The 23,815-nt window shown below is 36.4% G+C and overlaps 1 protein-coding gene across 3 annotated transcripts in view; it reads left to right on the top strand.

Moving 5' to 3' along the window:
* The window catches only part of ABCB7 (ATP binding cassette subfamily B member 7), a 160,191-nt gene that overhangs the window by 71,564 nt on the left and 64,812 nt on the right, over positions 1-23,815 (top strand). For all 3 annotated transcript variants that reach the window (XM_025884392.2, XM_073880888.1, XM_073880889.1), the window contains exons 2-3: positions 16,391-16,468; positions 18,416-18,502. In XM_025884392.2, coding sequence (XP_025740177.1) covers positions 16,391-16,468; positions 18,416-18,502 — 165 coding nt within the window. The remainder of the gene's footprint in view (positions 1-16,390; positions 16,469-18,415; positions 18,503-23,815) is intronic.

Genomic DNA, 23,815 nt, shown 5'->3' with positions numbered 1-23,815 from the left:
TGGTTTTTTAAAAATTTTATTTAAATTCAGTTAATTAACATAGTGTATAATTAGTTTCAGAGGTAGAGTTCAGTAATTCGTCAGTTGCATATAATACCCAGTGCTCATTACAACACGTGCCCTCCTTAATGGCCATCACCCAGTTACCCCATCCCCCCACCCACCTCCCCTCCAGCAACCCTCAGTTTGTTTCCTGTAGTTAAGAGTCTCTTATTCCATCTTTTTCCCTCCCTTCCCCTATGATCCTGTTTTGTTTCTTAAATTCCACATATGAGTGAAACCGTATGATAATTGTCTTTCTCTGATTGACTTATTTTGCTTAGCATAATACCCTCTAGTTCCATCCACATTGTTGCAAATGGTAAGATTTCATTTTTTTGATGGCTGAGTAATATTCCAGTGTGTGTGTGTGTGTGTGTGTGTGTGTGTGTGTGTATACCATTTCTTTATCCATTCATCTGTTGCTGGACATCTGGGCTCTTTAACATTGGAGTGCAGGTGCCCCTTCAGATCACTATGTTTGGACCCTTTGGATAAATACCTAGCAGTGCAATTGCTAGGTCATAGGGTAGCTCTATTTTTAACTTTTCCTTTTTTTTTAAGATTTTATTTATTTATTTAACAGAGAGGGAGAGAGCACAAGCCAGGGGGAGTGGCAGGCAGAGGGAGGTCGAAGCAGGCTCCCAGCTTAGCAGGAAGCCCAATGCGGGGCTGGATCCCAGGACTCTGGGATCATGACCTGAGCCAAAGGCAGATGCTTAACTGACTGAACCACCCAGGCACCCCCTTTTTTTTAACTTATTGAGGAAACTCCATACTATTTTCCAGAGTGTTCATAAGATTTTTATCTTTCATTTTGATAAAATTGTGTATCAAGTTGATTGATTTACCTATTTTGAACCATCCTTGCATCCCTAAAATCAATCCCACTTGATTGTGGTGTGTGATCTGTTTAATGTATTGTTGAATTCAGTTCGCTAATATCTTGTTGAGGATTTTTGTATCTATGTTCTTAAGGGATATTGCCCATGGTTTTTGTTGTTGTTGACTGTTTTTTGTTTGTTTTTTGTTTTGTTGTATCCTTAGGTGGTTTTGGTATCAGGGTACTGCCGGCCCTGGAAAGTGAGTTTGGAAGCTTTCCCTCCTCTTAAGTTTTTTGGAAGTATTTTGGAATGATAGGTATTAAATCTTCTTTGAATATTTGGTAGAATTCGCTAGTGAAACCGTCTGCTATAGGCCTTTGTTTGGTGGTTTTTGATTCCTGATTCAATTTTCTTACTAGAAATTGGTCTATTCAGATTTTCTCTTTCTTCATGATTCAGTGTTGGAAGACTGTGTTTCTAGGAATTTATCCATTTGTTCTAGGTTGTTCAAATTTTTGGCATATAATTGTTCATAATAGTTTGCTGTGATCCTTTGTATTTCTCTGGTTATTGGTGTAACGTAACCTCTTTCATTTCTTTTTTTTTTAAAGATTTTATTTATTTGAGAGAGAGAGAATGAGAGATAGAGAGCACGAGAGGGAAGAGGGTCAGAGGGAGAAGCAGACTCCCTGCTGAGCAGGGAGCCCAATGTGGGACTCGATCCCGGGACTCCAGGGTCATGACCTGAGCCGAAGGCAGTCGCTTAACCAACTGAGCCACCCAGGTGCCCACCTCTTTCATTTCTGATTGTATTTATTTGATACCTCTTTTTTTGTGAATCTAGCTAAAGGTTTGTTAATTTTATCTTTTAAAAGAACCAGCTCTTTGTTTCATTGATTTTTTTTCTATTGTCTTTTTGGACTCTGTTTCTCCTCTGATTTTTATTATTTCCTTCTTTCTACTAACTTTGGGCTTTGGTTTTTTTTTTTTTTTTTTTTTTTTGGTTCTTTTAGGTGTAAAGTTAGATCATTTATTTGAGATTTTCTCTTTTTTGAGGTAGGCCAGTAGTACCATGAAATTCCATCATAGAATCACTTTTCCAGCATAGGTTTGATATGTTTACATTTCTCTTTTAAGTATTTTTTTTAGTTCTCCTTGACTTCTTCTATCACCCAGTGTTTGTTTAGTAACATGTTGTTTAATCTCCACATATTTGTGGTTTTTCCAGTTTTCTTATCATTGATTTGTAGTTTCATACCATTGTGGTTGGAAAAATGCTTGATATGATTTCAGTCTTCTTAAATTTATTGAGACTTGTTTTATGTACTAACAGGTGATCCATCCTGGGTAATTTTCCATGTACTCTTGAGAAGGTTGTGTATTATTCTGCTTTTGGATGGAATGTTCTATATATATATATATATATGTATTTATTTTAGTCTATCTGGTCTAATAAGGCTTATGTTTCCGTATTGATTTTCTGTCTAGATGGTCTATCCATTTATGTAAGTGGGGAATATTGTATTATTGAATTGCTTTTAATTTTTCCCTGTAAGTCTGTTAATTTATGTATTTTGATGGTCCTTTTAATTTTTCCCTGTAAGTCTGTTAATTTATGTATTTTGATGGTCCTATGGTGAATGCTCATAATTTATGAATGTTTTATCTTCTTACTGAATTACTCATTTCCATTTTATGAAATATCTTTTTTCATCCCTTCACTTTTAAGTTTGTGTGTATCCTTCTGAAGTGAGCCTCTTGTAGGCACAGTATACAGATGTTTTATTTTTTTAATCCCTGTGACAACTCTGTTTTTTGATTAAAGAATTTAGTCCATTTACATTTAAAGTCATTGTTAATAGTTTAATTTTTTAAATTTAATTTTTTTTCATTGTTTTCTGGTTGTTATGGTTTCTCTCTGTTCCTTTCTTCTCTTTCTCTCTTCCCTTGTGGTTTGCTGAGTTTCCTTAGTATTCTGTTTAGATTCCTTTTTAATTTTTTTTGTGTATTTGCTATAGGTTTTTACTTTATGTTTACTGTGAGGTTCCCCTATATCATTATACACACAAACACACATATACACACACACACATAAGTCTATTTTAGTACAAACAAATTTGAAAACATTTCAGAACTCCACATTTTTAATCCCCTTCCATGTTATATTTTTGATCTCACTTTTTATATCTTTATGTATCCTTTATCTAATTATTGTAGTTTTAATTTTACTACTTTTGTCTTTTAACCATCTTAGTAGCTTTATAAGTAATCTACTTTTACTATATATTTACCTGTTTAGTGTGTTTTTTACTTTTATATGTATTTTTGTTATTAATCAGTGCCATTTCCTTTCAGCTTAAAAATGTCTCTTAATATTTCTTGTAAGGACAATTTATTTTCTGTAGAATTCATTAGTTATCTGTCCTTCAAGTATGAATGATAACCTTGCTGAGGAGAGTACTCTTGGTTAGAAGTTTTTTTCTTTCAGCACTTTGAGTATGTCATGCCACTCCCTTTAGCTGCTGACAGCCTTATGGGGTTTCTTTTGTAAGTAACAATTTGTTTTTTTCTTATTGCTTTTAAGATTCTTCATCTTTAACTTTTGACATTTTAATTATAATGTGTCTTGGTTTGGTTCTCTTTGGGTCATTTTATTGGGAACTCTCTTTGCTTCCTGGACCTAGATGTCTGTTTGCCTCACCAGTTGAGGAAAGGCTTCAGCCATTATCTCTTCATATAAGATTTCTGCTTCTTTCTTCCTTCTTCTTCTGGGATCCCTATAGTGTGAATGTAATTCCACTTGATGTTGTTCTAGAGGTCCCTTAAGTTATATTCAATTTTTAAAATTATGTTTTTTCTGGCTGATTTTCATTACTTTATCTTCCAACTTGCTGATCCATACTTCTGACTCATCCAGTCAGATTTTGAAGCTCTCTAATTTTTCAGTTCAGTTACGGTAATCTTCAGTTTTGTGACTTCTGTTTGGTATTTTCTTATGCTTTCTCTTTGTTGAAGTTCTCACTGTTCATCCATTCTTCTCCCAGTTTTGGTGAGCATCTTTAATGACCTTTTGGTGAGCATCTTTAATGACCTTTATTTAGAATTCTTTAGCAGGTGGATTATTTATCTCTGTGTCATCAAGATCATTTTGTGAGGTTTTGTCTTACTTTTTCATTTGGAACATATTTCTTTTTTTACTCATTTTGCTTGTACATATCTATTAGGCAAAACAGCTACCTTTCTAATTCTTGAAGGAGTCGTGTAGTGTAGGTGATGATCCTTCTTGTTTAACATTGCCCAAACTCTTGGTTGTCTTTTGAACCTTTGTGATTTTCTAAACCACCTGGCTTATTCTTGGTATATTTCCTTTATGGTGTGCCAACACCTGTCAGTGATCTAAGGGGAGTAATCTAATTTAACACCTAGTTTCGGGCTGATGAAGTCAGACCTTTAGACAGTAGCTTTTGAAGTATGCAAATATATATAGTTCTGTGGGGCCACTATCATAATCCCTGCTGGCTAATAGATCAGGAGATCTGGAGGTGTCCCCTGGGTGACATTTTAAAAAAAATTTAGGGCTCCAAACATATATATAAGCTCTTTTCTGGTAATTCTTATTGAGCTGTAGCAAGGCCAGGGGCATGCATAAGGATGCTGTCTTTTTGCTTACATTCCCTGATAGCTCCTCCTCAACATCTGGATGTATACATATACATATAAGTGAAGTTTGTCCCTCAGACAAGCTTCAGGCTAAGTAAATTGGCCTTTTTTTCTTTTCTTTTCTTTCTTTTTTTTTTTTTTGGCAGGAAGGCTGTAGTTGTGTTTCAGTCTGCTGTCTGTACAGTGCCATGGGGGTGGAGCCCTGCTAGGGACTGTCTTTCCAATTGTTATATTCCTTCGGAGCTCTGAAATGCCACACCTCTTGGAACCAGGGCTAGGCAGTCAGGGGTGTCCTCTGTGTGTTTTACATGGACCCACTTACTTTAGCAAGGCAGCTGGATGGTGTAGAAGTCAGGAAATGCCACTTGCCTGGTTCAAAAAGGCAGCAGGGGAAGATCTTGACTTTCTGTACTAATGGGCTTCTGTATTGCAGCTACAGAGTACCCTTGTCCTTCCCTGTGTGCTGCCTTTCGGCTGTGATTTGGAGAATGCCACAACTGTCTCTTGCCAGCCCCAGCCAGGGGGCAGGAGAGTGTCACAGTCACTCATGCTCACAGAGTTTAGCTAGGGAGTGGGAGAACTTTTTCTCGTGACTGTTCATACTCACCTGCCCCAGCCATGGAGCAAGGGAGTGCTGAAACTGCTCCCACTCTCTGGCCTCAGCAAGTGTCATGACCACTCATCCTGCCCATCCCAGCAAGTGGTGTGAGTGCCACATCTGTGCTCACCTGCCTGTGCTAGCAGTATATGTGGAGACTGAAGTAATGGTGTGAACCAACATCTTTGTCCATGGAATATCTTAACTGTCCTCTGCGACTGGCAAAGCCCTCAGATCAGCAGATAAATCTCCCTCACAGATATTCTAGTCTCTTTTAAAATATCTGTTTCTTTGCTGCATCATGGGGGCTAGTAAGACCACAAGTTAGCCCTCTAAAAGAAGAATCTTAGTTTTCCATAGCACTTTGGGATCCCCTGACATCAGCCCATTCATTGGTTTTACAAGCCGGATGTTCTGGAGTCTTGTCTCTCCTCTGCAGGTCTTGTCTTTCTGGTAGGGTACCCAGAGTGGGGCACCAAAACCTATTTCCTCTGAAAGAAGCACCTGTCTGGTGAGATTCCTACTTATTGTGTGTTGCTGAGAGGGAGGTTGGTTTTTGTGTCTCTGACTCTCCTACCCATCTCAGTGTGATCCTTTTATTCTTTTTGTGGAGAGCAGTTAATCCAATTTTCAGAGGGAAACGAACCATATGTAGTTGTAGATTTGGTGTGTCTGTGGGAGGAGAGGAGTACAGGATTTTCCTGTGCTGCCATCCTGGACTGCTTTTCTCCATCTCCATTTATATGTGAAAGAGTTTTTGTGATATAAATCCTTCATTCAGGGTTTTAAAAGTAGAGGTAGTCCATAACTTACAAATGCACTGTATTTCAGAAGTATTTGTAAGTATATTGTTAAGAACCCAGAACATTTTTATAAGAATATTTATTTTTTATTGAAGTATAATTAACACACAATGTTATATTAGTTTCAGTTGTGCAGCATACTGACTTGACAATTCTATACATTACTCATTTCTCACAATGATAAGTGTAATCACCATCTATCACCATACGATTTTATCACAATATATTTAAATTTTTTTGAGTATAGTTAACACAATGTTACATTAGTTTCAGATGTACAGTATAGTGATTCAGCATCTCTATAGGTTATGCTACTCTCACTACGACTTTATTACTGATGTTGTACTTTTATTCCTATGACTTATTTATTACATAACTGGAAGTGTACCTCTTCATCTATATCAATTTTGCTGATTGACCCACCTCTCCTCTGGCAACCATCAGATTGTTCTTTGTAATTAAGAGTGTTTTTGTTTCTTTGTTTTGTTTTTTGGATTCTACATGTAAGTGAAGTCATATGATATTTGTCTTTCTCTGTCTGACATATTTCACTTAACCTCATACTCTCGGTCCATCCATGTTATTGCATATAGCAAGATCTCATTCTTTTTTATGAGTATTGTTCTGTTGTAAGAATATACCACATTTTTGGGGTGCCTGGGTGGCTCAGTCGGTTAAGTGTCTGCCTTCGGCTCAGGTCATGATCCCAGGGTCCTGGGATCAAGCCCTGCCATCGGGCTCTATGCTTGGTGGGAAGCCTGCTTCTCCCTCTCTCCCTTTCCCCCTCTCCCTGCTTCTGTTCCCTCTCTCGCTGTGTCTCTCTCTGTCAAATAAATAAATAAAATCTTTAAAAAAAGTGCCACATTTTTAAAATTTAAGTGTGATTAACATACTTATATTAGCTTCTGGTGTACAATATAATGATTCAAAAATTTTATGCATTACTCAGTCACAGTCCCCTTTATTTCACCCATGCCCCCCACTCACCTCCTCTCTGGCAGTCACCAATTTGTTCTTTGAGGTTTCCTTATTTCTCAAGGTAGGCCTATATTGGTATAATCTACCCTCTTAGAATAACTTTTACTTCATCCTAAAGACTTGGGACTCTTCTGTTATCATTTTCATTTATCTCTACATTTTTTCTATTTGTCTTTTGATTTCTTGGTTGACTCATTTCATTGTTTAGTAACATGTTATTTAGCCTCCATGTATTTGTGTTGTTTCCAGATCTTTTTCAATGATTTCTTGTTTCATACTCTTGAGGTCAGAAAATATGCATGATATGATTTCAGTCTTTTTAAATTTATTGGGACTTGTTTTGTGGCCTGTCATGTCATATATTACAGAGAATGTACAGTGTGCACTTGAAAAGAACGTGGATCTCACAGTTTTGGGTTGGATAGTTCTCTACCTATGTGTTAGGTCCATCTGTTCTTATGTGTCATTTAAAGCCACTGTTTCTATGTAGATTTTCGCTTTGGATGATGTATTCATTGATGTAAGTTGGGTGTTGATGTCCCTTACTATTATTGTATTACTCTCAGTTTCTTCCTTTATATCTTTTAATAGTTGCTTTAAGTATTTAGGTGCCCCCATGTTGGTGCATAGATGCTTATAATTGTTATATTCTCATTTTGGATTGTTCCCTTTATCATTATGTAGTAATGACAGATGTTCTTTGTCTTGTGCTGCATCTTTGTTTTAAAGTGTATTTTGTCTGATGTAAGTATTGCTGTCCTGGCTTTCTTTTTACTTCCACTTGCATGGTAAATGTTTTCCTTCCTTTCACTTTCAGTCTGCATGTGTCTTTAGGTTTGAAATAAGTCTCTTGTAGGTAGCATATAATTTTGTCTTGCTATTTTGTCAGTTCAGTCACTGTATTTTTTGATTAGAGCATTTAGTCCATTTACATTTGAAGTAGTTAATGGTAGGTATGTATTGCCATTTTGTTACTTGATTTATGGTTGTTTTTGTAGTCTTTCTTCTTTCTTCTCTTGCTCTCTTCCTTGTGATTTGATGGCTTTCTTTAGTGTCATGCTTGGATTCCTTTTTCTTTGTTTTTTATTTTTTGTATATATGATTGGTTTTTGATTGTGGTTACCATTTGGTTCATATATAATATCTTATGTGTATAGCGGTCTATACTAAGTTGATGGTTGGTTAAGATGAACCCATTCTAAAAGTACTAAACTTTCACCCCTTACCCCCACATTTTATGTTTATGGTATTATATTTTACATCCTTTTATTTTGTGAATCCTTTGACTGATTATTAGAGATTTAATTGATTTTACAGCTTTTGCACTCTAACCTTCATGCTGGTTTTATCAGTGAGCCATCCAAGTGCCCCTGCTTGGTTCTTTTTTATATTTTCTCTCTTTGTTGAAGGTCTCACTGAGATCCTCTGCTCTTCTCAAGTCCACTGAGTATGACCATTACTTTGTATTCTTTATTAGGCATATTGTTCATCCTTGTTTCATTTAGCTCTTTTGCTGTGGCTTTGTCCTGTTCTTTCATTGGGATATATTTCTCTGTCTTCTCACTTTGTATAGCTCTTGGTTTGTTTCTGTTTATTAGGAATGTCGGCTACATCTCCTGATCTTTAAAGTAGTGGCCTTATTAAAAAGAACTCCATAGTTCTCTGTAATGCAGTGACCGCTGTTCATAAGAACCAGATGCTGGTATGTCCTATGTGGGTGATGTTGGCCCTACCTCAGTGGCTAAGTCACATTTACCCTCAATCTAGTCATTATAGTTGCTCACTTTGCCAGTTTGGGGATCACTGAGCAGGATTTGTGTCTTTGTTGTTAAATGGGCTCATCTGGACATGTTGCAGACTTGTTGGGTGGTGTCATTGGTCAGAACAGATGCCTGCCCTTACTCCCATCTGCCAGGACAGCAGTCACACTCATTGGCAGGATGGTCTCCCTGTGCTGCCTCCAGGGAGACTTTCATTGGTGCATGTGGCCAGTACTCAGACTAGATTTCTGCCCCGAGGCTTTTTTGGGTTGCAGTCACAGGGAACTGTAGGGTGCTCTCTCTGCGATGCCCCCTGGGAGTTTCTTGTTGGTGGGGCAGGGCAGCAGTCAGATCAGGTGCCTACCCACAGTCCATCTGCCAGGGCTGCAGTCACCCCAAACTGCAGGGCACGCTCCTTTAGCTGCCAGGAATGCGATTCAGCTGCTCAGACTGTGGGCTCACAGTTGTATGTGGTCATCTTCCTTAGGGCAGGAGTCACTTTGTAGTGGCACCAGTCACTTTCAGGGTTGATTATTGGGTGTTTGGGGTCAGGAGCTGCTTCAGAGGGATGCCTGCCAAGTGGGCCAAGTTGGATGGGGCAGATAAGTAGGAGAACTCAGGTGTGAGGCATGTGCTAGCAAGATAGATCGTTCTTGTTCATTCCCTCAAGTATCTGGCCATCAAGCCTGGGGTCTGGGGAGAGAAAGCATGCTTGCTAGCCACTTGTTCTTAGAGAAGTGTGCTGAAGATCCCTATCCCCACCAGCACACATTCTGTAACTATGAATAAATGCCCTTTATATTTATCCCAGGTGCATTTTAAACTGCTGGTTCTGTGCTGTGTCTTGGTTGGGTTATTTTTTATGCAGGCTCTTTAAGGGCAGGCACTCAGGTTCCTATGGCCCTCTGGCTCCCCTGGAGCTAAACCAGTTTTAAGGTACCCAGAGTTTATCCCCACTGATTGTAAAAAAACTCATGAAGGTAAGCCCCACTGATTAAGTCTCACTGGGGATTTGGTTCTCAACTGCATCTCTGTCCCTCCTACCCTTTTTGATGTGACCTTTTCTCTAAGATTAACTGTGGAAAGTCTTTTCTGTCAGTCTTCAGATCATTTTCAGAGTTAGTTTCACAGGCGTAGCTATTATCTTGGTGTGTCCACAGGAAAAATTGAGCCCAGGATCCTCCTACTCTGCCATTTTGCCAGTAGTTGAAGCCACATCTTTTTTATCTATTCATCTATTGATGTACACTTGGGCTGTTTCCAAATCTTGGCTACTGTAAATAGTAGTGAAATAAACATAGGGGTACATATATCTTTTCAAATTAGTTTTTGTTTTCTTTGAGTTCAGTACCCAGTAGTGGCATTACTGGATGATACAGTATTTCTGTATACCGTGGTTTTCCATGGTGGTTGCACCAATTTATATGAAAAAGTTTTCTGTCTCCTTCTCTGTCTTATTCTAGGATTCTTACAATGAAGATGCTATTATGTTTGATGATGTTGCATTGTCCTTTAGCTTATTATTTATTCTTTTTGCTCTTCAGCTTGGTTACTTTTCATTACCTTGTCTAATAGATTGATGATTAATTCTCCTGCATCCCCTAATCTGCTGTTGATTCCCTGTAGTGTATTTTTTTTTTGCTTCAGTTACTAAGTTTTTCAGATATGAGTAGTTCTTTTTATATTTTCAGTCTCTGTTGAAATTCTCAATGTGTTTATCCACCCTTTTCTCAAGTCCAATGAGTATCTTTATAGCCATTACTCTGAATTCTTTATCAGGAATATTGCTTATCTCCATTTCTTTTAACCTTATAGTGTGATTTTGCCTTGTTCTTTAATTTGGGAAATATTCCTGTTTCCTCTCGGGTGGGGCATGCAGTGCTAGCAAGGTAGATGGAGAGTGTTAGTGCTGGCTCTCGCAAACATTCAGCTTTCTAGGCTGGGAGAGGAAGAGAAGTGGCACATGCCATCACTTTTGTTCCTAGATAAATCTGCAGATCATCTCCTGTCCATTCTAAGATTAGTCAGTAAATCTTCACTTATACCCCAGGTACTTTTTAAACTGCTGCTCCTGTGCTGTGTCTCAGGCTGAGTTATTTAGTATGCTGGCACTTTAAGGCTACAGACTGGGTTTCCTATCACCCTCAGGCTTCTTGGAGTTAAGCCCTGTAGGTATTCAAAGCCAGACTTGATGGGGACTTCCCTGTGTGAGTTCCCAGTGGTGGGGATTCCTGAGTTTGGGATCTGATGCTCTTCTTTTCACTGCTTGTGATGTCCCCTCCCATTTGTGGTTAGTTGTGCTGGGGGTTTAGTTCCCAACCATGTCTCCACCCATTTTGCCCTTTTCTGTGTGGCCTTCTGTCTACAATTAACTGTGGAAGGTCTGTCCTGTCAGTTTTCAGGTCCTTTACAGAGTTAGCACATAGATGTGGCTGTTACCTCAGTATGTTTGTAGGACAAGTTGAGCTCAGGATCCTCTTCTGCCATCTTCCCTGAGTCTAATTGAAACAATATTTTAAGTGGAGGGACTAGCTCTCAGAAGAAGTTAACCCATTATGTGACCATTATTTTTCCTTGTGTAATGAAAGATTTTAAATAAGCAATGCTGATTCTCTTTGAGGAATAGGAAGCAGATAACATAGAAGAGCATGTCAGGGGTTTCTTTTTATCTGTTATTTCCTAGGCTGGATACTGACTATACCTGTGTTCATTTTATTGTTTCTGAACTTTTTATATGCTTGAAATAGTTTATAATTTTAACAATGCAATTTTAGTACTAGAAGTTCAATTTGAATATGAACAGTTTAAAATTATTCACCTTGAATCCTGATGCTTATGGGACAAAATGGTTTGATTAAAGAAGTTTAAAGAGATAGCTGGAAATTCTGAAGGGGTTTATAGATACTTTCAAGGGTCTATATTTTATGGTAAGTTGTTTTAATTTTGACCAACAACACTTGAGAATGTATGTTTTTGCTATCAATTTAAGTGTATTACCAACATTCACCTGTTAACTATTGGCCATATCCAGGCATCATTTTGAGAGAGGAAAGAAGAAGGTGGATAGTTATTTACTTGAGATAACTGGGCAAAATTTGAAAGGCAAAGAAGATTAAATTCATATAAATGTGCAGACATGTGCAAGATCTTCCTTGATGTCTAGTTACTTGACTGAGAGCTTATGGAAAACAGGAAATTTGAGAGTAAAGATTGTATGAGGTATGAGTATGGAAAAAGTCAGGGAGGGTAACAATTGAGTTAAGCCCCAGAAAGGTACCAATGACAGTGGATGGCTTGTGGAGTTTGAGGATAGTGGAGTCATGTAGGAGCTTGGGTTTGGCAAGTTAGTGTGCAAACAGCCATTAGTATTTTTGAAGTTTTTATAGTTCAGGGTATGTATTATATATTCATAAACATACATAAGCAGGAATGTACTACTGTTCATTACATTTTGGAAAACAATGGAGTTAATTTTCTCAGTAATTTGGTTAGCTCTTTTGTGTATGGATGTGATTTTTTGGTTGATTTGACTTTTTTCTGTTTTGCAGTGTACAACAATAACATTCATACTGAGACATTAATCCATTTGTACAATGTATTTATAGCTAATGGAAAGCCTAAGTATTATCTGCCATTTAGGAGAGATTTGACCTAAAAACCACATTACTCCCTCACTAGATTGATGGTGCATTTCAGAAGGATGTATGTCCATTTTACGGATGTCTTTGGTAACCATGGAGAGGTTGTTTATTCTGCCTGCTCTCAACTCCACATTTTGAACAATATTAAAACAAATACTTGGCTCAAGGAATCTTTCATTAGAGGCCATCTGCTAGTTACATAGAAGTATTTGGCAAAACTGATCTTAGGACCACTCTTTAAATTTAGCATTTAGATTAAGGCTGAACAGGGAACAGATACAAGGTGTAGAACATAGTAAAATGCAGTAAAGGGAATTAGTAAAGGGAGGAGTGTTTGAAAAGTGCATAAAAGCCATTTAAGAAAGAATTGGGGGGCACCTGGGTGCCTCAGTTGTTAAGCATCTGCCTTTGGCCCAGGTCATGATCCCAGGGTCCTGGGATCGAACCCCACATCGGGCTCCCTGCTCCGCGGGAAGCCTACTTCTCCCTCTCCCACTCCCCCTGCATGTGTTCCCTCTCTCGCTATCTCTCTCTGTCAAATAAATAAAGAAAATCTTTAAAAAAAAGGAAGAAAGAATTGGGGTTGAAGACTTTGAGGGCTTTAGGAAAAAAAGACAAGCATAGATTAAAAGAAGGAAAAAAGAAAATACAATTTGACACTTTAAATAAGTGATGCAATTTACTTAATACCTGAACCACACATTTTTTTAAATCTTTTTAGGCATGTATAAAAGCATAATTATCTCTCTAATATTCGTTGTGGTTTTGGATTTATGTACATTTATGGGCAATACAAGAAATCTTTTAAGTTTATTCCTAGGTATCTTACTCTTTTTGGTGCAGTTGTAACCGGGATTGTTTTCTTAATTTCTCTTTCTGCTGCTTCATTATTAATGTATAGAATTGCAGGAGATTCCTGTGTATTAATTTTGTATCCTGTGACTTTACTGAATTTCTCAGTTCTAGTCACTTTTTGGTGCTTTGGGTTTTTTTATATATAATATTCTGTCATCTGCAAATAGTGAAAGTTTTACTTCTTCCTTACCAATATGGATGCCTTATTTATATTCTTTTTGTTGTCTGATTGCTGTGGCTAGGACTTCTAGTACTATGTTGAATAAAAGTGGTGAGAGTAGACACCCTTCTTTGTGTTGTTCCTGACCTTAGAGGAAAAGCTCTCGGTTTTTCACCATTGAGTATGATGTTAGTTCTGCATTTTTCATATATATCGTTTATCATGTTGAGATATGTTCTCTTTAAACTTACTATTGAGAATTTTTTTATCACGAATGGATGTAGTCCTTTGTCAAATGCTTTCTCTGAATCTATTGAAATGATCCTATGGTTTTTATCCTTTCTCTTGTTAATGTGATGTATCTTGTTGATTGATTTGTGAATATTGAACCACCCTTGCATCACTGGAACAAATCCCACTTGATCATGGTGAATGATTTTTTTTTAAAGATTTTATTTATTTATTTGACAGAGAGGGAGACAGCGAAAGAGGAAACACAAGCAGGGGGAATGGGAGAGGGAGAAGCAGGCCTCCCGCTGAGCAGGGACCTTGATGCGGGGCTTGATCCCAGGACCCCGGGATCACGACCTGAGCCGAAGGCAGACACTTAATGACTGAGCCACCCAGGCACCCCTGAATTTTTTAATATATTGTTGGATTTGCTTTGCTAGTATTTTGTAAAGGATTTTTGCATCGTTCATCAGGGATATTGGCTTGTAGTTTTCTTGTTTGTGTTTGTCTTTATCTGATTTGGGTATCAGCAGTGTTTGGCCTCATAGAATGAATTTGGAAGCTTTCCTTTTTCTTGATTTTTATGAATAGTTTGAGAAGAATAGGTATTAAATCTGTTTTAAATATTTGATAGAATTCACCATCTGGTCCTGGGGTTTTTTGTTGGGAGGTTTTTAATTACTGATACAATTTCCTTGCTCATAATCGGTCTGTTCAAATTTTCTCTTTCTTTCTGAGTTAGTGTTGGAAGGTTGTATGTTTTAGGAATTTATCTACTTGTTCTAGTTTGCCAAGTTATTGGCATATAAGTTTTCATATTTTTCTCTTGTAATCCTGTATTTCTGTGGTGTCAGTTGTTATTTCTCCTTCAGTTCTGATTTATTTGAGTCATCTCTCTTTTTTTCTTGATGAGTCTGCACTAGGGTTTATCAATTTTATTTATCTTCTCATAGAACCAGCTCCTGGTTTCATTGATCTATTGTTTTTTTTTAGTCTCTGTTTCCTTTATTTCTGGTATAATTTTTTTATTTACTTTTACTTGCTTTGGGCTTTGTGTGTTCTTCTTTTTGTAACTCCTTTAGGTGTAAGGTTAGGTTTATTTTAGATTTTTCTTGTTTCTTGAAGTAGGCCTCTATTGCTGTAAGCTTTCCTCTTAGTACAGCTTTTCTGAATCTCAAAGATTTTATACTCCTGTGATTTCATTTTCCTTTATCTACATGTGATTTTTTGATTTTCTCTTTGATTTCTTGGTTGACCATTTATTGTTTAGTAGCATGTTATTTAGCCTCCATGTATTTGTGTTCTTTTCAAATTGTTCTTGCTACTGATTCCTCGTTTCATACCGTTGTGGTCAGAAAATATGTGTGATAATGACTTAAGTCTTAGAATTTGTTGAGACTTGTTTTGTGGCCTAGCATGTGATCTGTCCTGGAAAACATTCCATGTGCACTTGAAAAGAATGTGTACTCTGCTATTTTTGGATGGAATTTTGTATATATATTATGTATATCATGTGGGAAACCCCATAAGGCTATCAACTGATTTCTCATCAGAAACACTGCAGTTAATAAGAAAGTGGCATGATGTATTTAAAGTGCTGAAAGGAAAATATCTGCAACCAAGAATACTTTACCCAGCAAGGTTATCATTCAGAGTAGAAGGAGAGATAAAGTGTTTCCCAGATAAACAAAAACTAAAGCAGCTCATAACCTTTAAACTGGCCTTCAAGAAAAATTAAAGGGAACTCTTTCAGTGGAAAGAAAGGGCCATAATCAGGAATAAGAAAATTATGAAAGGAAAAAAATTCACAAGTAAATGCAAACATAAAATAAAAGTGGTAGATTAATAACTTATAAAATCAGTATGGAGGTTAAATACAAAAACATTCAAGTCAGTTATGTATTCAAAAATCAAAGGATTTACAAAATAAAAGGATATAAAGTATGACATCATATACATAAAATGTGGAGGTGGTAAAAAATTGAGTACTTTTAGAATGGGTTTGATCTTAAGCGACCACTAACTGAATATAGACTGCTACACACTTTAGATGTTATATGAACTTAATAGTAACAACAATTCCCAAACGTGTAGTAGACACACAAAAAATAAAAAGAAAAGAATCCAAGCATAACACTAAAGAAAGCCATCAAACCACAAGGGAAGAGAGCAAGAAAAGAAAGGAAGAGAGAAGAACTACAAAAACAACTGTAAAACAAGTAACAAAATGGCAATTAAGTACACACCTGTCAGTTGACCTAAATATAAATGGACTGAATGCTCCAATTACAAGACATAGGGTGACTGAATTGACAAAATTGCAAGACCCATCTGTATGCTTGTTATAAGAGATTCCATTCAGACCGAAATACATATGTGGATTGATAGTGAAGGTCTGGAAAAACATTTATCATGCAACTGAAGTGAAAGGAAAGCTGGGGTAGCCGTACTTATATCGGACGAAATACACTTTAAAGCAAAGACTGTAACAAGATACAAAGTAGAACACTACATAATGATAAAAGGAACAATCCGGACTGAGAATATAACAATTTTAAATATCTATGCACCCAACATGGAAGCATCTAAATACATAAAGCAACTATTAAGAGACATAAAGGAAGAAATTGGTAGTAATACAGTAATAGTAGAGAACATTAACACCACACTTAACATCAGTGAATAGATGAACTAGTCAGAAGGTCAAGGAGGAAATAGTCGCTTTCAATGAGACATTTAGGCCAGTTGGACCTAACAAATGTATACAGGAGAGTAGAGGAAATCTTTTAATATTAATTGTTTACTATGAAAATTTTTCCTCTTTTTTTTCCTCTTCTGCAGATCCCAGAGTCATTAAGACATACTACATGGCAGAGACTGGGAAAAGGCAACTCAAGACAGATATTTGATGTTACCAGGGTAAGATTAAGCAGGTACTTCTACGTATAACTCAAAAAATTAGCAAGCCCTTTGAGCATTTTCAGATTAATACTACATATTTTGTGTTTCTCATTTCTTTCTAAATACTTTTCATTTTTTTCTAAATACTGAGAGATGAATAAGAAATTATGTTCCTGCTAGTAGAAATAGGGATAGATATCTTGATTATTTTTCTACTCCTGCAGAACTCTGTCAGAATCTCTTGAGATCAGTGCCAGCTACAGTAACATTTTTAGAATGCTTTTATAAATGTAATGGCAGCTTTTTGACGCTTAAATTTTTCCCAGTAATTTGTATGTGATATAGGGAATGCTTGTAAGCTTTGCAAGTGAGTGAAGTTCCTTTACCTTAGAAGATGTTCAGATGGCAGAGTATCAAGGGACTCTAAGCTTATTAGAGCCTGATACTTAGTTTACTTGTTGATAAGGGTTATTTTTCATTGTTAATGTAAGTGAAAGACAACTTTAAAATTTCTCAGTGCTCTAAAATTATACAGGCAATTCTTGAAGATAGAAAAAGGCTAGAAAATTAGAAGACAACCTAAACCCTGAGTACTTCCTTTATTATTTCTTTTTGATTAACAATTATTTGCCATTACAAGGTACAAGGCATTGTTCTAATTTATGTAGAGGCTATAAAAGTGAATTACATCTCAAAATCTTTTGCTTTATCAAAGACCTCATTATCTTGTGGGGTATTCATCAGACCCCTTGATAAAATTTGTTGCTTAGTCTTTTAGACGGAAAAAGATGTCACAAAAAGATATTGTCAGACAATTTATATTTTGATGTTTTCCCCTTAAAAACGCTTTAAGATTGTTGATCCAAGAATTAATAACCCATTTATAGCAATTATTTTTTTGTTCTAAACAGGTGTGAATAAGAAGGCAGTTTTGCGTTTTGTGATTCCATTTTCATAGCTTGGCCCAGAGCTTTGGCATTGATACACGTTTGTGTTTGTAAAGAACTTGCCGTTCATTAATTCATTAATTATTATTATTATGGCTGCTGAAGGAGCATTATTATATGCATTTCTTTCATTAAGTATGTTTTAATTGAGGAAAACCTTTAAATAGTAGCAAGCTTAAATTTTGAGCCTAATCTTTACTGTCTTTATGAACTATTTTATTTTCTCAAATGACTATTACATTTTCTCCAGTAAAACTTTTATGTTTATCTAACCTAAGAATCAGTCTTACTTAAGACCTTTCTTAAAAGTAGGCAAGATGTTTGCATATTTTCAAGGCTAGTTGGGAGATTTATAGCTAGCTCTGTTTTATAAGCTAATTCATTAAGCATTGAAATCTACCCTGCCCATGTGCAAGTCACTGTGTTATAGGCCATGGGAGATAAAAGGATAAAAGAGGCTGTCTTTAATTTCAAAAAATTCACCATGTAATAAGAAAGACAAAACATGCATGCATATTACTATAGCATATGACAGACAGGAAGTATTAAAAATACACACACACATACACAGACACATATGAGCAAGAATAAGGAAAAGAATCAGCTATGTAAAATGAACAATAAAGCAAAAAAATTGTATACATGTGGAAAGCAAGTGGGATATAATTAACCATATGATATACTTTGCTTGCCAGTGATAGAGTAATAGGTTACATAGTGCTGTAATAGCAAATGACAGTAAGAAAACTGGTATAAACCAAGTAGAAGTGTAATATAAGTTTTCAAACATTTCAAAAGCTATTTAGAGAAAGTAACTTCTGTATGAGTATTAGTTACATTTCAACATTCTTTGTGTATCTGTAAGCTAATCATGAAGGTGTTTTGCTTTATTATGCTAAGCTAGAAGCTATGCCTATGAATTTGTATGGGACATTAGATTAAGCTTTCTAAGTCAAGAGTTTTAAAGATCCGAAATTCTATAATAGCTAATGGATGACTTGGTATCCTCTTCAACTAGGCTTTCCAGGCCTGGCCACTGATAGAAAAGAGGACATGTTGGCATGGTCATGCAGGAGGAGGACTCCACACAGACCCAAAAGAAGGGGTAAGAGCAAATAGCAAGTAACTGGAGATTCTTATACATGATCGTCCTTGCATAGAACACACACACAAGCATTCAAGATTATTATCTTCCAGAATATTTTGATTGACTCATATAACTACAGGTTTTTAATACAAAACCTTATGAATTGACCATGGTTATACGGATGATATTCTCTTGGGCTTAAAACAAACAAAAAATTTCATGATTTTCTAAAAAAGAAAAAAGTTATCAACCTAAACATTTTAGTTCTTTATTTAAAATAGCATTGGTTGAGGTTATTTTTTATATAATCCAGCCTTATAAATAAATAGGTAAATTAGATTTAGCACTTACAAGCAGTTTGTGTGTGTGTGTGTGTGTTGAGGTTAACATTTCCCCTTCTAGGGTGCCTGGGTGGCTCAGTCAGTTAAGCGGTTGCCTTCGGCTCAGGTCATGATAGCTCCATCCAAGGCCTGAGACATCATAACTTGAGCCAAAGACAGATACTTAAACATCTGAGCCACCCAGTCACCCCTACCTTTTGCTTCTCAAATTCAGATTATATCCATTTCATTTTTAATAATTGGGGACATAAAAGTATCTTTAGTTTTCTGTTACAGTTCAGGGATCCTGGGATCCTGGGATCAAGCCCTCCGGCTCCCTGCTCAGTGGAGAGCCTGCTTCTCCCTCTCCCTCTGCCTGCTGCTCTGCCTGCTTGTGCTTTCTCTCTGTCAAATAAATAAATAAAATCTTAAAAAAAAAATTTCCCCTTCTATACACTTAGTTGAGAAAGATCCTAGAATGTCCCATAGCTGCCTGATAAATCCTTCATTTACTTATTCCATTTATTTAATTACCCATATTCTTTTAAAAAAATTTTTATTTTAATTCCAGTTAACAGTGTTATATTAGTTTCAGGTGTACAGTATAGTGATTCAACACTTCTGTACATCACCCTGGGCTCATCACAAGTGTACTCCTTAATCCCCATCACCTATTTAACTCATCCCCCACCCCCTGTCCTCTGGTAACCATCAGTTTGTTCTATATAACTAAGAGTCTGTTTCTTGCTTTGTGTCTCTCTCTCTCTTTTTTCCCTTTCCTTGTTTGTTTCTTAAATTCCATATGATTGGAATCATGTGGGTATTTGTCTTTCTCTGACTTATTTCACTTAGGATTATACTCTCTAGCTCTATCCATGTCATTGCAAATGGCAAGATTTCATTTTTATGACTGAATATTCCATTATATATACACATGTGCGTGCGCGCGCGTGCACACACACACACACCCCACATCTTTTTTATTCATCAGTTGATGGGCACTTGGTCTGCTTCCATATATTGGCTATTGTAAATAATACTGTTATAAGCATAGGGGTGCATATATCCCTTTGAATTAGTGTTCTTGTATTCCTTGTGTAAATAGCCAGTTGTGAGATTGCCAGCTGGTAAAGTAGTTCTATTTTTAACTTTTTGAGGAACCTCCATACTGTTTTCCACAGTAGGCTGCACCACTTGCGTGTTCTTAACACTACTGATAAAAATTAATAATGCTGCTCAGCAGGTATTTAAATCATCTGTTTACCCAATCCCTGTAGTAAAAGGGATTGTGAAAAAAGAATGACAGTTTCAGTATTTGGAAGCTCTTGTTTTTAAAATAGATAAATTAAGAAATTATTTGTTTTAATTATAAAATTAATGTCTTCTATTAAGAATCTTCAGATTTTTGAAGAATTTTGGTGCTATACTCCTGCATTTAAACTTTTTTTATTGTGCTGCTTTTGAAGAATTATCTATTAGTAAATTTAGTTCATTCTGTGCTCATTATAACACGAGTAATGAAGAACTTAAAATAAGGACAACTTTCCAGACTTTGCTTGACATACTTTTTTTTTTATGTTAGCAACAGATCCTCATTGGCTATAGTCAGAAGCTAGTAGTATTAAAAGAGAGATTAGCACTTCCTAGTGCAATCAGAGAGCTTTGATACAAATCTTGTTATAATCAAAAGGAGTGGAACAGCAACTTGGAGTATTAAAAAATTGGAAGTCTGGGGAGATAATGGAATAATGAATCTCCAGGCTTGTTAAGATGAGTGGACACTTAGACCAATGGACAAGAATACCAGGATGAAGTGGAGAGGCTCTTTTCTAGCTCTGATTTTATTCATCATCAAGCAGCCTTATGATCTTTATTTGATTTTTCCAGTTGACTTCCTTTTGGGATAGGGGATTAACTGGCCAATGTGAATATCAGTCAGCTTGTTATTTTTTATTATATATTATTAAATTGACTTATGGGTATAGATGCATCTCATATGTACCATAAGCTAGTTTTAGGGCCTTTTCACTGCTAGATAAACTCTTCATTTGTGGTATTAGACCAACAGAGAATAGAAAACAAACCTTAAGGTATAGAGAAAGTAACAATAATAGTAAAGCTTTTCCTGACAATATATCTTTCATCTCCCATCCATAAACTTACTATATACTTACATCCCCAATAATATCAGTTACCCTCCGTTTTTCCATTAGTCATCTGTTCAACTTTCTTGTTCTTTGACCTAGCTTTTATCAAACCACTGTTATTTCTAATAATATTGAAGTAGTGGTTGAATTTATTCCTTTAATTGCAGTTAGTTATCTTTAGCATGGATTGAAACAACAGTTCTCTTTTCTGGACAGTTTCCACTGTCCACTTTGGGCACTTCCAAATTATCTGCTGCTAAATTGGTTCTTTAGGGAGAAAGCATTCAGTCTGTTGTGCACATTTATACAAAACAAATTGCATCCAAAGTTTTTAGTATATATTTTATTTTTCCTCACCAGAGATTTTGCCCCCAGTGGTTTCTTTTTTTTTTTTTTTAAAGATTTTATTTATTTATTTGACAGAGAAAGAGACAGCGAGAGAGGGAACACAAGCAAGGGGAGTGTGAGAAGGAGAAGCAGGCTTCCTGCAGAGCAGGGAGCCCGATACGGGGCTCGATCCCAGCACCCTGGGATAATGACCTGAGCCGAAGGCAGACGCTTAACGACTGAGCCACCCAGGTGCCCCTCCCCCAAGTAGTTTCTTTATTAACTAGTCCCTTGATCTAGGATTAGAGAATTTCTTGCTCTTAGAATTCAGGAATGTCTTTTTTTTTTTTTTAAGTAATCTCTACACCCAATATGGGGCTCAAACTCATGACCCCAAGATCAAGAGTCACATGCTCTACTGACTGAGCTAGCCAGGTGCCCCTCAATTCAGGAATGTCTTTAAAACCAGAATTCTTAGATACATTCCATATCAGTTAAAGAAAAGGTGCTTCTTTTACCTTTATCAAATGATCATTTTCTGGGGTGCCTGGGTGGCTCAGTCGGTTAAGTGTCTGCCTTCAGCTCAGGTCATGATCCCAGGGTCCTGGGATCGAGCCCCACCTCAGACTCCCTGCTCGGCTGGGAGCCTGCTTCTCCCTCTCCCTCTGCCCCTTCCCCCCCCCCCCGGCTTGTGCTCTCTCTTTCTCTCTCTCTGTGTCAAATAAATAAATAAAATCTTTAAAAAAAATGATAATTTTCTTTTTTCTTACTCTTTAATTTTTTTATCAAAATCCATTGAGCTGCACACCCTTGGAAGCAGTGGACTCTTGGTGGAAAAAATTGTTCTTGCTTCAGTGCTTGACAAACTTTTCTGCTGAAAGAGATGAAGCTACTGATCTGAGAAGCAAAATACATATTTAGCTTATTAATATGCAGTTTTCTTCAATATCTTAAAATTCTACCAAGTGAGCTGCTCCAGATGTGTTTTGATTTTTTTATTGTCCTTTTTGTGCCCTATCCACATAGTTATTAGTTACAGGTATTCACTTATAGCACTTATGGCTATGAGAGACTACATCTCTCCCTCAGGTCATACTGTTGAATTCAGTACTGCTGCATATAAACCGTGCAATTTGTGGCTTTCCACTTATACCCTATTGGGTCAGATGCTTCCAGTTTTATTTATGTATTTGTTTTTGGCCCACTGTGCTATGTTTGTGCTGTTTCAGCTCCCTGTATATAAATAGATATTCCTTTCATTATTTCTTTTTACCTGCCCAGCCTCATAAGGCTTATGAAACTATATATTAATACCAAATAAGTAAATATTTAAAAACCTGTCAGAAGTTAAGATGACTTAATAAATCAAGTGATAGGTATACCTCCTAAATATAATAAATAACAATTTGTACTCATGTGTTTAAGAATAGTTAATTTATTAATTGAATAAATATTTATTGCGCATTATTTCTGCTATCAGGTTTCTTTTTGTGGCATCTGCTTTTTTTTCTGTTGGCCCACCTTATTTTCAGTCACTTTCATCTCCTCTTTGACAGCTCTCTGATGTTCCCAAGTCTTTTCTTCCAAACTCTTTTCTAGGATAAAAAGATACAATCTGCTACCATACAGAGGGATAGGGAGCCTATTTGAATTCTCTCTTGTATGACCTTTGTGTTTTCTTTCTGAATCCAATTGATTCCCTTTATTATGGCAAGCTAATTCTAGTATATATTTGAGACCTTTGTAAAAACTTTTATTCCTCATACTAACATAGTACTAGTTTTAATGGGGCTTAAAATATCAGTTCCACATTTTTAAATTTGAAGCTATTTAGCTATAGCAAGAAGGCCTCATTGTATTTATTGTTAGTAAAGAGGAAAGTAGATTCACTTCTACTTTTATAGGCCTTTTAATGGTATTTCTATAGCATTCGAATTTAGGGAGCTTTTGTTATGTCATCACAGTTATGTTTTTTTTAAAATAACTTCTAAATTTTACTTATTGTGAAAATGATAAACAGAAAAGTGAAAGAATTTTATGTTTCCTGTTCACATGTAAGTGAGGCTTAAATAAAAATTATGATATCAACCGTTGGTTGCTTCAGGAATTTTGACCCCTGAGAAAGAACTTCCTTTCCTTAAGTCACTGTTTTTTTTTTTTCCTATACTGTAATTACTCCTTACACAGTATGTTTTCAAATAAGTTTATTTCTTATCCTCCTTGACCATTTCCTATATTTTCCACCCTTTCTTTAAGAGTATGATCTTAAAGGGGTATGTATGCTATTTGTGTTGCTTAATCTGAAATGAAAAGTAAGTTGAGGGTTCCTGGGTGGCTCAGTTGGTTAAGTGACTGGTTTCGGCTCAGGTCTTGATCCTGGAGTCCCGGGATTGAGTCCCACATCGGACTTCCTGTTCAGTGGGGTGTCTGCTTCTTCCTCTGACCCTCTCCCCTCTCATGCTCTCTCTCTCTCTCATTCTCGCTCTCTCTCAAATAAATAAAATCTTTAAAAAACAAACAAACAAAAAAGAAAAGTA

This window comes from Callorhinus ursinus, unplaced genomic scaffold (assembly GCF_003265705.2).
Source record: "Callorhinus ursinus isolate GAN/ISIS: 27379988/994484 unplaced genomic scaffold, GSC_fseal_2.0 scaffold40, whole genome shotgun sequence".
Lineage (NCBI taxonomy): Eukaryota > Metazoa > Chordata > Mammalia > Carnivora > Otariidae > Callorhinus > Callorhinus ursinus.
The sequence above is the reverse complement of the archived record's forward strand: the minus strand, read 5'-3'. Positions and strand labels throughout refer to the sequence as shown.